Here is a 16,582-nt window from a genome sequence, read left to right as displayed (position 1 = left end):
AAATCACATTGGCTATGCATTATTCAATGCTTATCAAGGGTAAGTATTCCGACTGAAATCTGTTATTTACTTTTTGTGTTAAAATTAAGAAACCAATTTATTGCACTTCTTTGTACACTAACTCTTCTTTTGGTGACAAAAAGGGTGCCAAATAGTTGGTTAATAATTATATAAAGGTCATAAATTTTGCAATGAGAAGTATTTTTTAACAATTTTCAAAGCTGGGGTTACTCAGAGAGCCAGTGTTGAGGCGGCATTGGTGAGGCACCTCCGTGGAGTCTTTCACGGCCCTCACCTGCCAGTCACTTCTCCCCCAAGACTTTAATCACTTCTTCAGGAAGAAATCTGAGTCACTTCTCCTGCCCTTGTTATTCACAGCATCTGGAACTCAAATAGATGTTTTTGTTGTTAGTTCCTCAGTTTTAGGCCAAGCCAGTGTACTAGAAACTTTTTTTTTTTAAATTACCATAAAGCTCTATTCGAGATACTACACTAATAACCATTTGTGACTACGGACCCTTCATCCCGAGTGCCCGGCACTCGGGATGAAGGGTCCGTATTATTATTGATTTATTTAATAAAAAATTGTTATTTACTAAGTTAATGAATTGAAACACAGATGTACAGTGACAATCAATAAAAAATTACTGAAACTGACTATACTTTACCTCTTCTAAGGAGATACTTCTATATAGTGGGCACTTTCTTCTGACCCAGGTGTTCACTTTAGAGGTTTCACTGAATATTAAACATCAGTATTAGTCAAACTATTACCTCTGCATTAAAATTGTCTAAATTGAATTTGATTATTAAATAGAATATTTTTATCTCCTTAGGGATGGTACATTATAACATATGCATTAGGAATTTATCATCTGAATCTCTTTATTGCATTTCTCACACCAAAAATAGACCCGGCAGTTATTGATGATACAGGTAAGATTTACATTAGGAAGCAAAACTGTAATATAGAATTCTACTAAAATATATTCCTTATGTTAATTATTTTAGCTAATTGTGTTTTCCATCAGAACAGTTTTTTTTTTTAAATATATTTCTTTGGTAATTTTGGTATCACTGGAGTTATTATTGTATGTGTTTATATATTATGGTATGTGTGTGTATATGTATATTTGAATAATGTTTGAAATAATTGAAAACTGAATCTTACATAAAAAAGAGGTAAAGCATACATCACAGGCAGCAAAAAGCATTTTCCTCTACATGACGCTTGAGATATAAACTTAAGTGAGAATAATAATTAAAAAAAAAAAAATAATAAATAAAAAAAAAAAATATATATATATATATATATAATAAATTGCCAGCAGCATGGCAAGACAGAAGAGCGAAAATTGTGAAATTATACGTAATGATCAAACCAACAGAGAGGGAAGAGAATAAAATTATTGCAGCCGAAACTCTCGAAGATAATTTAGAAAGTCTAAATACAAAGATAATAAAAATAATCAATTAAATTTTAATAGCCAATTAAATTAAATTTAACGGCGCCCCCTCTGACGGGCACCAGGTCCAGATTTATGTGAAATATCACAAGCAGAGATGTTGAACAACTACAATAAAATATTTTATTGTAGTTGTTCACATCTTTCTAAATTATCTTCGAGTTTCGGCTGCAATAATTTAATTCTCTTCCCTCTCTGTTGGTTTAATTGTTACGTATAATTTCACAATTTTCGCTCTTCTGTCTTGCCATGCTGCTGGCAATTTATTATATATATATATATATTTTTTTTTTTTTTTTTTTTTTTTAATTATTATTCTCACTTAAGTATATGTATATGCAAAGTGGAATTAATAGATCTGTTAAAAAAAACAGTGAAGATGGAAGTGCAAATCACACAAAATGCCATAACTAATAGGAGGACAGCAGAACAAGGAAGTATTGTAGGTGTGAAAAAGAGAAAGAATGTGAAAATCCTATTTACTATAATGAATTAAGCAAAATTATAGGCCAAATTGAAAAGCCAATTAGAGAGAAGGTAACTGTAAAGCAAAAAATGATTAAGTAAAAATGATTGAATTAAAAAAAGCAGTGATAGCCAGCATCAGATATGGGTGGGTAATTTTGGTTAAGGTCCAAAAAGGGGTAGAGCAAATAAAATTCAAATCTGATGTTAGCTAAATGTAAAAATCGATACATGATCAGGTGCTTCATCGGGGGACTACACCCGATCATGTATCAAGGACTGAATTTCTATACTTGTCCATACCTGTGGAGGATAAGCAAATTTAAGAATAACTGAGTGAGGTCAAAAGAGGGGTAAAGTAGTATAACTCTCTTAAAATATGGACAAGGTAGTTCCAACGCAGTGTATGCTTTATAGCAAAATAAATTAAGATGAATTAGGAAGTATAGTGGTAATAAAAATGTTTATAGTGCAAGCTAGATGCAAAAATAAGTGGTTATAAGTGAAGGATGCTATTTAGAATAAATTTAATGAATATGTGTATAATTTAAGGAGAATATGTATATAAAATTTAAGATTTAGTGCAAGCAAATGGTATAAGGCAAGGGAGTGAATTGAGGATAGAACAAATAAAAGTGTAAATAAAAAGAAGGCAAAGATAGCAAGAGATTAAGGACAGGAACATTACTGGGCTGGATATCACCATTTGTCTCTCTCTCTCTCTCTCTCTCTCTCTCTCTCTCTCAGGGGTAACTTGGGGAAATTTTTTTTTTGGCTGCTGCAGCATAAGCCTCAGGTTTCCTTGCACCATATAGCTATTAATAATAATAATTGCACTAATAGCTTTACGAACGGGGAAAAAGTAGAAGTATAAAGATAAATAGTTAAGAAAAAGATATTAAAATTGCTGAGCTAGCTGGGATCATAAAGACTGTGCAAGAGTTGGTAGGAAAAATCTTAAATTTTATATACAGGCAGTTCTCGCTTTACGAGTTCCCGGGTTTATGAGCGGGTTGTTTTTTTTTTTTTTTTTTTTCCAAGTGTCAAATATTAACAAAATTGAAAATATGAACATTAATTGTAAAAAATGAATGTTAAACATTCATAAATACTGCATTTCAAACCACACACTTAGCTATACAATACAGTGTGCCCTGCTTTACAATATTAATCGATACCATCATATCATGAAAATATCGTAATGTGAACCCAATGACATTGTTTTTTGGTAATTCATTTCACGACCTTGGAAGTTGAAATTTTATCGTTTTTATAGTGTAAATTATATTAGTTACCAATTCAAATTGTTAAAATGCACTACACTTTCATTGTTATGTTCTGTTATTAAGAACCAATTTTGAACGGCTTTGTGATATTTTTCTAAAGCACATTTCTTGGAGGTCACGATCATAAAACAATTTGCACTTTCCGGTTTATTGGACTTTCCTGTAATTACTGCAAGCATAAACGGGTAGTAAACTCGATCTTATTGCATTTGAGAAAATACCGATAGCTGGAATTGTGGTTTTTTACATTATTATGGTGAAACGTGTTTCCCTTTTACTGAAATCTTCAATCATATAAAAACAAATTTTCAGAATCTTCTCTTCATTCCTTTTCTTTTTAAGCTACATAAACTTGTTACTCTGCACAAATCGTGTTAGTTGCAATTTGTGCGTTTCGTTAAAAAATGCTTATGCATGCTATTGAAATTTATAAAGAAAAGAGAAGGTTATCTTGGAAATAAATGCCTCTTGAAGCATTTCTGAAGAAGAAGACTCCTTGTGCAACAAATCAACGAGTGTGCATTTGGTCGGTGATGATGATGAAGAATAAACATTCTTTAACATTTGTAAGTCATAAATAATTTCTCTATTATAATTTGCTTGATTTTACAGGCTACGTTTTCCATTTCTTTGGATAAATCGATCATTGTTCAAACGAACTAATTAGCTAACTAATTTCATTGTTGAGAACGTAACCCTATTTTTAATATTGTCTATGGGAAATAAATTCCCACTATACGAGTTTTTGCTTTACGAGCACGTGCTAGGAATGAATTAACTCGTAAAGTCGGGAACTACCTGTGTATATATTCTCTTTAAATTATATACATATTCTCATTAAATTTATTCTAAATAGCATCATTTGCTTATAACCACTTATTTTTGCATATAGTTTGCACAATAAACATTTATTTTTCTATTTTAATATTATTACCACTATACTTAATTTATTTTGCTATAAAGGATATGCTGCATTGGGACTGGACTGGACTATCTTGTCTATGTTTTTAAGTTTTATTCTTAAATTTGCTTGTATGGACAAGTATATAAATGTCCAGGTATGGACAAGTATATAAACGCAGTTCTTGACACATAATCAGGTGTAGTCCCCCTGATGAAGTACCATCAGATTTGAATTTTATATTTGCTCTACCCCAGGGCTCCCACTCACAAATTTTAAAAAAACTTAGATTGCAACTTAAATAAACCCAAAAAAAACCTAGTTTTCATCATATAGTATAGCAACACAAATAAGATAAAACTTACCATGCAAAAATATCTTTTATTTAATTGTAATCAGAATTTTCATCCCATTCAGTTCCCTCCACATTTATTTTTTGAAGTTCTTTCATTTTTTTCAAACATTCTTCGTATCTTTTATGACAAGTTCCTTGTATGACTTCTTTTACCAATTCTGATTTAGGTTTCCATGTATAGCAATTTTGATTACATCTATTTATCACCTGTTTTGCCATTAGTCGATTTTTCACAGTTTGTGGCTTTTGTTTTTATATGGTTTACTTGGGAGAAGATTCTTTCTACTCTTGCCGAAGAGTGAGGTAAAATAGTTAGACTGGTCATAAAGTTAGATAAAATCTCATATTTAGAATTATTAAAGCCATCTTTTACATTACGTAACAGATACCAAAACTCAGGGATGGTTTTGTAAGAGAAATCTAAATCTTGATTTAAACGAAATGATCTCCATTCATCATCTAGAAGATCTAGTTTGTCTTCAGAAACAAGGTGAGGGAACTGCATTGCTAAATGGAAAATGGAGGATGGCGAATTGGCACGATCATGTATCTCTGCTGGGTGAAGAACATTGAGACTGGCGATAATTCCATCATCATTTAGAGGAAATCTTTTTCTGATTTCCATACAAAGTTCAACAAGAAATTTTAAGCAATCATTTTTAAACCTGCTTTCACTGTCACCAAGGGGTGTTGAATTTAATAAGGCCATACAACAGCCTCCCAAATATATTTTATTCAGAGGCTTATGATTTATTGTATTGCTTGGATCAATTTCAACCAGCTTGCACGAAGTAATGACTTCTTCTTTTATGAAAAAAACTAAGAATATTTTTATACTCAATTGAAACCATTGAATGAAGTAAGTACAATCTGAAATACTCAGATTGAAATTCAATATTTAGGCAGTTTATTTTCTCCAGTACATATCCTAAAAACAACATATGCTTAGTTCCTTTGGTGATCATAGTATTGTAAATATTTCCTGCACCATCGATTTTGTCAATTTTTGATTGAGACTGAAAATAAAGAACTAACGCATCCCACTGCTCAATAATAATTTTTATTACATTGCCACGGGATAACCAACGTGTTTGTGCTAATTTGGGGATTTTATGCTTAGCAGTATCTACAACATCTTGAATCATTTTGAACTTGTTTAATCTTTTACTACTACGGGAAAAATAACAAGAGATATCTTTTATAAATATTTCTAGATATGATGGTAGTACCTTGACTGAATGACTAGCACATAATGCAAAAGAATGGCAAACACATGCCATTATAAATACTGATGGTACATACTTTTTTAGCAATGACTGGAACCCACTCTTAGTACCCATCATAGTGGCACAATTATCACTTCCAGAACCAACGAGATTACTTATTTGAATGTTTTTTTCTATGAAAAGATCTTTTACAGCTTGATAAAGCCCTTCTGAAGTACCATTTTCGACACAAACAGTGTCAAGTAACACATCTACAACATCAACTTTTTGAATATCAAAATATCTAACAAACAACAGCTAGAACTTGCGATAAAGATAAATCTGTACTTTCATCTATTATCATTGAAAACTTGTTGTTTCTGCATATGTTAGAAATGTATATATTTTCATGATAGGCTATGCCATCTTGTATAAGATAAGAGACTTTAGTCGCCTTCATCTGAACTTGTTTTGCAATATTGCTATCATGAAATGCTTTCTTACATGCTTCTATAAGGTGAACACATTGTGCAAATGGAATATTATGCTCAGAAATGAGTGCAGCAATTGTTAACTCTGCCTTTGCTACTTCTTCATTCTCCGTAGGTTTACGTTTTGTGAAGAACGTGTCTAACGTTGAACTTGTCTTAGCAATATTTGCACTTTTTTTTTTTTTTTTTTAACTGTATTTTTATGCACTAGTAACATCGATTTATTGGCATTCTTTAATTTCATTTCACAACAAATACAGTAAGACGCTCCTTTTTCATTACTGTCTTCTTTCAACCAATCTTTAATTCCGGATCTTCTAACCATTCATTTCTAAAATTTTGAGTATACCACCGTTTACTCATCTTTCTCTGTGGGGAACAAGTTTCAGACATTGTGGGTAATTTGTGGGTATGGCTAATTAGCAATTATCTTATTTAAAATGTTCTATAAAATAAAAAATAAATCACTAATCCATTAAGATAAAATAGAAATAGTCACTACAATTTAAATTTATTATATCACTGTATGTAGTACACGCATAAATGTAAAAATTACACCAAATAATGCAATAATACCACAAACGATCACGAAAGACTGTGCAGTAAAGACCGCCTTCCGCCTGCTCAATAGGCTGTGCATACATGTTAGTAACACGAACATGTATGCTTATATGTATGAACATGTAAGCGTAATTTCATAGTGTAGAACCCTGCGAAAACTTTGAAATCCTTTTACATTTGTAGTATTTTGTACAAGCACTTGAGATATTACAAATTATGATAAGTATTGTTAGAATATAAAATTAAGAAAATTGTAAACTGTTATTAAATGTATTAAATTTTATTGTATTTACAAGAAATAAAAATAAATTTTGACTTAAAATTAAAAATTACCGAAAAAACCCAGATAATGAGATATTTTTGTGAAAAAAACCTATCAACCCAGATGACAATCAAAAAACCCAGATCTGGGTGGAAAAACCCAGGAGTGGGAGCCCTGCTCTACCCCTTTTTGAACCTTAACCAAAATTATGCACCCATATCTGATGCTGGCTATCACTCTTTATTTTAATTTAATCATTTTTTGCTTTACAGTTACCTTCTCTCTAATTGGCTTTTCAATTCGGCCTGTAATTTTGCTTAATCAATTCATTATAAGAAATAGGATTTTCACATTTTTTTTTCTCTTTTTCATGCCTACAATACTTCCTTTTTCTGCTATCCTTCTCCTTTCAGTGAGAGGAGGCATTTTGTGTAATTTACGCTTCCATCTTCAATTTTTTTTCACAGACCTATTAATTTTACCATGCATATATAAACTTTTGTATCCTTTGTTGCTGCCTTGCATGCTCAGCTGCATTTGTCATATCATATCATACATATATATCTCTCTGTTGCCACTTGTTAACCCAATATACTTATTTCATATATACAGTCGAACTTCCCTATAATGAATTCGATAAATCCAGCGAAAAAATTCGTTATAGAGAAATTTCGTTATACAGAGAATATCTTTTTTATTAGAAACTATCTAATTAGTAAAATGAAAACAAATCTACATTTATTTTTAATGTATTTTATTTCAAAAACATACTTATTTAAATTACGTTTACACAATTTTCGCCGGTAAGTATCACAAATTAAAAAAAAATCATCTAATTTTCGTTTGCACAGTAAAATTAAAAAATTGTCTGATTCTCAAAGAAAACCTCACATTTGTTCAGAGCATTAAAAACATTATCAGGAACATTTTCACAAAACTGTAGACCCATATGAACTGGCACCTCTGTAGCCAGGTAGGGAGGAGCAGCAGTGCGTAGCACACACTTCTTGATTAGATCGCGGTTTGAGACCGTCCCTACCAAATACGGAAGATGCGGAAAGGTCAGGGAATGACCACCGAGTATCCCGGAGCAATAAGGCCTTAGTTGCTAATGCTCCTAAAAAAGAAAAAAAAAAAAACAACCAACCAACCCATACGAACTGTTAATCAAGCGTTAATCATTTCTTCGCGAGTTGGCTTTTCTACGGGTTGTTCTGATGCGTCATCGTTATGATCATTTCTTCATGATCATGGTTGCGTTTAACACTGTTCAGCAGTATTTCATCTTCATTTGGATGTTCTGCTGTGATCTACATAAACATAACTATCCAGTGTTATTTCATTTTCGATGTTTCTGGACGATTCTAATAATGTTCAAAAGTTTTTCAGTTGTGAAAGGGGCAGTTCATCTAGTTCATCCAGTCGTTGTTCGACTTCTGTATTCAATGCAAATCCCGCTTTCAAAAAACAATTTTGAATAGTATATTCAGTGACATCGTTTGTCCAAACTTTTGCCAGTTCAGAGATGCAATCTCTAAGGTTAATTGTAACCTCCAAGTTTCTATTTTCTGATAATGCATTGACAATCTTCATTATTATTCTCTTTCGTTAATGAAATTAAAAATTTTTAATGATGTCTTGGTCCATTGGCTGGAGTTCTGACGTTACGTTTGGTGGTAAAAACAACTTCGCACTTTTAAGTTTGGCAGAAATACTGGCAGGATGTGCCAGACAGTTGGCAGTTACTAACACGATTTTCCTTTTTTCTTTTGTTATACGCTTGTCTAGTTTTAATATCCATTCTTCAAAAATATCACTTGTCATCCATGCTTTTTTTATTAAAAGGTGTAGTCAACTTCCAAAGATTTTGTTCCTCTAAAACATCTTGGGTTTTTTGATATTCCGATGACTAAAAGTCTTAATTTTGTACTTCCTGTCATATTTTCTCCAACTAGCACAGTGATTCTTTTCTTTGCTTTGTTTTCCGCCAAAACATTTATCATCCTTAAAAGCAAGTGTTCTATTTGGTAAACATTTAAAGAATAAACCCATTTCGTCAGCATTAAAAACATCCTTATGCTCATATTCTTCCAAAATCTTCTTTAAGGTATTGTTCCTCCAACTGTTGCAATCTTCTTCGCTTACATTAAAACTTTCTCCACAAATAACCTTTTCCACAATTCTGTAGCGCTTCTTAAATTTATCTAGCCACCCAGTGCTCGCATTAAATTCTGTATGTCCAAAGGACACTGCAAATTTCAGAGCTTGTTGCTTAATTATTAAGCCCGATATTGGGATATTCTTTTCACGTATCATTTGCACCCATTTTAGAACAGCTTTATCAACATCTTCGTATATACACAACTTAATTCGCTTCTTGTCTGCTCCTCCTTCAATTGTATTTAAAATTGATTCTCGATTTTTTAAAAATCGTAGATAAACTGCTTGCAGATATGCCATATTTCTCTGCAACATCTTTTTTCTTAAAACCCTGGTCAATATCATAACAATCTTTGCTTTATCATTAATACTTAAACACTTTCTCTTCAACATTGTTTTTGCAATTGTAAAAATTACTGGACTGCAGCTCTTGCCAATACATACACCACAGACTTCGCTGCGCTGGCCATATAGTGAATTGTTAGTACAGGTGCCGCCTACTCAATGACGTTCGCTTGCCAATTCAACAGTATCACTCCCTTTGAAGAAATATACGACTTTGAATTTCTTTTATTCTGCTTTCATTCCTATACATGAAAGAAAATTTATGATTAACGTATGCTGTATGTTACTTTAAAGAAAAAAAATAATACAAGAGCATATGGCCTGTGATTGATGACAAATAAAAAAAAAAAAAAAAAAAAACATGAAAACCATCTACTGGGAGTCCAATTAGACGAGAACAAACATATCATATAATGATTGACATGAAGGTCACGTGGTACAGTTAAGGTGAGAAGCGAATGTCACTCAGTAGGCGTTACTAAAAACCGACTATGGTAGCATTCTATGTATTGCTGCTGCAGCATGCTAAAGGTTTACCGCAGCGAATTTCGTTTTCCCCTGAGCCAACATCAATTTACAAATCTACCCTATTTATTGTAAAGTTTAGGACCACTTTTAAGAAAACCCATTTGGTTTAATAACTGTATCAAAAATGAAACAAAGACCCTCCTACGGGTATCAATGGCCACAAGTGTTCACTAAAAGGATGATTATTTAATTCCAGATGCTAATGCGAAATTTCGGAGGGAGGGAGGCAGTATAGTTGAGCGGCTGTTTAGCAGTAAATGCTTGAAAATCTTCAAAAATGCTTTTACTAATTTTTTTAAAAATTCGTTATAGAGAGATTAACACTTCATTATATGGGGTTGATTTTACATGTAATTGCATTTCAAGGTGCAATATTTTGCGAAAAAATTCATAATATAGAGAAATTCATTAAATAGAAGTTCGTAATAGAGAAGTTCCACTGTGTATATATATATATATATATATATATGTATGTATATATATATATTTTTTTTTAAATTGCAAGCAGCCACTTTATCAAAAAATTGTAAATTTCTAAATTATTGAATGACTTGCCCAGTCATTTGAGAACTTAAAAGTAATGCTAATTTACTGTTTGAGCCACTGGTCCAGTTAGTCCAGTGATTTACAGGTTCATTGCATCCTTGAGAGGATAGCCTTCCTTACATTAAATAATTTTTTAAGCACTGTGTTCATTTTTGAAACATAAATGCTAATTGAAAGATCTTCAGCTTAATAAAGTTTGATCAACTTATATTAAGTACTATATTTTCTGGTCAGTAGAACACACAACCATAAGACTTATCCATGTTCTAGAAAACATTTTGAGGGGGGGATATATTTTTTATGTGTATATTTGAACCACAAATTCACAAGTGTTTGCTGAACTAAATGTCAGTGTAATTTTTGGCATCATAGAGTGCCAAAAATCATTAATACTGTCACACTCATCTATTATTAATATTGTGATCTGAACATTCTTGTTCTTCAAAGAATGTAAAATCTTCAGTGCCAAAAAGGATATTGCTGATTTAAAATTTCTTGAAAGTCTGCAGCTATCTCCTGTTTCATTAACTCCTATGGTTTCACCTATTCACTTGTGAAATTATTGAATGCTTTGTCTTCTTGGTGTTAAATCATGATTTGGTGTTGCCATCCATTTGGCCTTCATGCATGAATGATTTAAAGGGTTTGTTAATTGAGATTTCCAATGGCTGCTGGGTTAAGACCTCCTGGAATTACAGATAATCTTGCTCACTAACAAGACTTGTGGACTTAATGATTGTTTTCTACAGCAGCATGTTCGATAGGCAACCAGGGGGAGTAATACTCTTGATCTGATTATCAGCAGTGATTATTCATGCATTAAGAATTTGCAGATAAAGGAACCTCTAGGTGGCAGTGATCACAGTGTACTGATGTGAGATTTACTTAAAGATGTAACTATCATCGGGAATAAAGGTATGGCTTTTGCTTTCGTAAAGGTGAACTACAGTGGTCTCAGACAGTTTTTTAAAATTCTGTACAATGGTGTCAACTGATGATTTTACCAATGGTGAATTATAAATGGGAAGCCTTCAGTGACTTAATCTTGGAGGCTACTAGGCTTTTCATATCAACTAAGAAATACTGTTCGGGGTCCAGGCCTAAATGGATTTCAGATGAATTAATGAGGCTCGTGGCAGAGAAGAAAAATGCATGGGATGCATATAAATTATCAGGCGACACAGAAGCATATGCTAGTCTGTAATCAAGCCACAAAAAGGGGTTTAGGAAAGCAAAGGCAGATTATGAGAAATCTTTGGCAAAGAATGTAAAGAAAAACAGCAACAACTTCTATAAAATCTAGAAGGAAGAGGATGAATCAGATTGGTCCACTTGATATTGGTGGTTCAACTACTGATGATCCTGCTCAGATTGCTGACAAACTGAATGAGTATTTTGCATCTACATTCACACATGAGGAATTCTGTAGGGATGTGGAGGACAGAAGTATATTAAACTCTAATAGGAGCTAAATTATTTTGTAATAACTGATAGAAAAGTGGAGGAGAAATTGAAGTTAAACATAAGAAAGGTACTTGGGGTGGATGGAATCTATCCAGTTATATTAAAGGAGGCAGCAAATGAAGTAAGCAAACCTTTAGCCATAATTATGAGAGCATCCTTGGACTAAGGGTAGGTCCTGCACAAACTGGAGATGTTCGAATGTATCCCCAATTCACAAAGAAGATCAAAGGGTGACATGAGTAATTACAGACCTATTAGTTTAACTTCTGTTCTAGGGAAAATAATGGAGTCATTGATTAAAGAAGCATTGCAGGATCATCTGGACAAGGCTGTAGTAATAATTCAGACACAGCATGGGTTCGTTAAGGGGAAGTCTTGTCTGACCAATTTGATTGGATACTATGATGTGGTTACGAAGGAACTGGATACTAAAAATAATTTTGATATCCTATACTTGGATTTCAGGAATCCATCTGATTCCTTGTACTCGAAGATTTAACTAGCTGTGTATTTTTATACTGCATTATTAGATACACATACAGAGTTATGCACACCTCACATTCAATGCCACGTGGTACTGTCTGTTGTGTGTTTTACTTCTAAAACTCTGAAGGGTAATTATAGTCTGACTAAACTCTACATCCATTGAGTAGATTTTATCAGAATTCCAGTCTAGTATTTGTATTTTAAATTTAGTATTCAAGTGCCGAGTTTTTGGGTCTCTGAAGAGTACACAGACCAAAAAAGTAACATATTTCTTATATTGTGGTATTTTTTTGAAAAATTTGTATGTTAACCCCCAGGGGTTTGTAAAGTGAAAGTTCATAAATCAGGAAAAGTTTTCCATAGATAAAATGATATAAAGAGATGATGCTCCAAAAAATAAAATGTTCATACCCAAAACTACATAACAACTGGGAGGGGGGGGGGGGGAGATGAACCTTGCTATCTATGCCCGAGACTGACTAACTCAGCCACGGAGTGAAAAAAGCCCATTAAAGTTCCTCGCGTCATTGACAGTATTCGAACCCGGGCCTTTTCCACCCGGTGTGGGGAGGATGGTGACGTTACCACTGTGCTACCATGCAGACGATATAAAATAGATTAGTTAAAATCTAAATGTTATTATTATTATTATGCGCTTCACTGCACAGGCTTATTAAAATCCTTTGAAAACGTGACTACTCTTGTTGCTAGGCTTGTCCATTGAAAATTCATGCAGTTACGTTGTGGGGAGCATATTGTATTGTTGAATTCTTATTTAACTTACTTAATATTAATAACTATTAATAAGTTTTATTATATAAATTATAAAACTATATATTAATATTATTAAGTAATGGACAGTACTTATAAGGCAATTTAATATCCTTTGTTTTAAAATGAATACAACGAAAAAGAGTAAAACGTATCATTTTCATTAAGAGTGGGAACTGGAGTACCTTTTTTGTAATGATAAAAGAAAAATGTTTGATTTGCAATGCTTCCGTGGCTATACCCAAAAAAAATAAAGAAATTTAGAAAGTCACTTCAACCTTATGGTTATGTGCCTTAGAAAGGCACATAACCTTAGAAAAAATAAACTAAAAGAACTTAAATCCAGATTATTCACACAACAAAATTTCTTCATGACACCTAATTTACAATCTAAAGCAGTAACTGTAGCATCATTTAAAGTGTCATCTTGCAAAACAATGCAAACCATTTTCTGATGGTCAATTCATCAGACACATTTTTAGAAATTACAGATTCTCTTTTTGAAAATTTTAAGAACAAAAATGAAATTAAATGTGCTCTTCAAGATCTGCAATTATCTTGAAATACTGTGATGCGACACATCGATAAAATGAGTAAAAATGTGAGCGAACAATTGTGTGCTCATATTGCTAATCGTGTTCTTTTCTTTACAACTGGATGAATCTCCATACATCAATGATACAGCTAAATTGCTCGTTTATATTCATATGTTTTTCGATGATTCTGCCACTACAGAAGAACTGCTGGGTATGGTTTCGTTAAAAGAAAGAACTAGTGGTCTTGATATACTGTATTTAACACATTCAAAAATTTTATTGAAAAAAATTAAATTACCACTATTTAAGATTGTATCAATAACAACAGATGGAGCTAAAGCAATAACGGGGCATCTTAACGGATTCATTGTATTGTGCCAAAAGGATGATGAATTCCCAGATTTTTGAGTAACCACTGCATCATTCACCAACAAGTGTTAGCCATCAAAAGATTAAATACTAAAAGTGCTATGGACATATACATGTGTAGCTTTCAAAATTGCGAATTCCATCAGAGGACAATCTCTTCAAAGGAAACATTTCAAAATGCAACTCAATGAAAATGAACCAGATCTGATATTACACACAGATGTGAGGTGGCTGAGTTGGAGTAAGTTTCTACAAAGATATCGAAATTTGCTGAATGAAATTAAAAAATTTATTGATCAAAGGGGAGTTGATCATCAGTAGCTACAAGATATGGATTGGTTGTGTGATCTGGCGTTTTTGGCAGATTTTACCAGTAAATTAAATGATCTGAATTTGGAATTACAAGGAAAAAAATAAAAATGTGGGTGACATGATTCGTAGTATTTCTGCATATAAATATCAACTTTTGGCAATGGCTAAGGATCTCAAAGAAAAAAAAAAAAAAAAATTCTATCATTTTGAAAATAGCAAAATCATTTGTAAAAATATCCTGTTTTTAATTTAATAGTGAAAATGTTTCTGAAATTGAGAGAGTTGGGGATGATTTTGAAACCAGATTCAGTGATTTTAAAACAATTGAAGGTGTTGTTCAATATATTTATTATCCATTTAATACTGACTTAGATACTAACAAATTGCAACTAAAAATCACTGAGATTTTTCACGTGGAGAAAATATTACTTGAAAATGAAATTATTACATTTCAGAATGATATCTTCCTAAAAGCCAGATCATCGTAAACAGACGTTTGGAAATATGTTTGCTGAGAAAAGTACCCAAATGTAAAAAAACGCAGTGAACTTTTAAATTCCTGTTTTAGTTCCAAATATCTGTGTGAATTGGCCTTTTCTTATTTGAAATAAACAAAGGCGAACTCTCTGCTCTACAAAGACAATCACACTACTCTTATGGACTTGCATACAGAAGATTCTTTGCAGTTGGCCTTATCACAGTTCCCCGATTTTGAAAGCTTGGCAGATGACATGAACACACAAACTTCACATAAATTAAAAATTTAAATACGTATGAATTTAAAATAAGAATTTTGAATTGTATTTAATTTTAAAATTTATAAACAGCATTTTTCAATATGTGTTTAACTTTTTTAAGCATGTACAATGAAATTCTTGAGGGTATATTGCGGTACATTTTGAAGAAAACAAGTAGATTGCATCACAAAGTTGGCCACCCCTGCTGTAGAGTACCATCCACCTTGAGAGAATATCAAGTTTCATGTTCTCATCTTTACTATGTGAAAATAATAATAAATCTTTCAAAAACAACTGGGGTAAGACTGGATATTTAATGGGAGAAGGAAAATGGGTTACCTGAAACTATAAACAAACACAGTTTTGGTACTTACCCAGCACTTTTCCACTCTCAAGCAAAATGACAAATAGTTGCAAAGACTCGTGGGTCTCCTGATAGGGTATCAAACTCAGTTTATATATGAAAACCATAAAAAAAACACAGTGATTTCAAACTATTGCAGTAAAAGTTTGACTATATTTAAGAAGGTAGAAAAAATTTAAGATTTTAACCATTGATTAATTGGTTAATGCAGGAATGTTATTTTTGAGGGTCATCTGTCAGGTGACCTTCAAAATTAACATTCTTACAGTAACCAATAACTATGTATATAAAGTGCTTAGCATCATAATACACAGCCATTTCTGAATAAACAGAAAATTTTTAAGGTGGCATCGTTTTAGGTTATATCTCATATTGTGAATACCTTCACAACGAGTTGCCATGATATTGCACTACTTCGAATAAGTAACGCTTCACCTAAGGAGAAGACTAGTGTTACTTATTCTCAGATAGGTACCACCACCCAGACAGCACTGTTTCAGGGCTATTTGGCCCTTCGTCAGTGAGTGGGTAGGTACCCAAGTGATGCAATGATGGCAAAAACAGTTATGAAGTATAACTCCACAATATGAGAGATGCCTGATGGTGTATGATGTATTTAGACTAAGGCGCATTTAGGGCTAGAGCCTCAAGCTGCGAACAAATTTAGACTATGTATATAAAGTGCTTAGCATCATAATACACAGCCATTTCTGAATAAACAGAAAATTTTTAAGGTGGCATCGTTTTAGGTTATATCTCATATTGTGAATACCTTCACAACGAGTTGCCATGATATTGCACTACTTCGAATAAGTAACGCTTCACCTAAGGAGAAGACTAGTGTTACTTATTCTCAGATAGGTACCACCACCCAGACAGCACTGTTTCAGGGCTATTTGGCCCTTCGTCAGTGAGTGGGTAGGTACCCAAGTGATGCAATGATGGCAAAAACAGTTATGAAGTATAACTCCA

At 32.7% G+C, this 16,582-nt stretch overlaps 1 protein-coding gene across 1 annotated transcript in view; it reads left to right on the top strand.

The window, feature by feature from the left end:
• Nucleotides 1–16,582, top strand: part of LOC150076005 (protein RER1-like) — an 88,307-nt gene that overhangs the window by 45,414 nt on the left and 26,311 nt on the right. The window contains exon 4 of the mRNA XM_090388162.1: nucleotides 837–936. Within this exon, the coding sequence (XP_090244288.1) occupies nucleotides 837–936 (100 nt within the window). The remainder of the gene's footprint in view (nucleotides 1–836; nucleotides 937–16,582) is intronic.

The sequence above is a fragment of the Mastigoproctus giganteus genome, chromosome 13, assembly GCF_048544385.1.
Source record: "Mastigoproctus giganteus isolate SK-2022 chromosome 13, ASM4854438v1, whole genome shotgun sequence".
Classification (NCBI taxonomy): domain Eukaryota; kingdom Metazoa; phylum Arthropoda; class Arachnida; order Uropygi; family Thelyphonidae; genus Mastigoproctus; species Mastigoproctus giganteus.
This window is presented reverse-complemented; position numbering and strand designations above follow the sequence as displayed.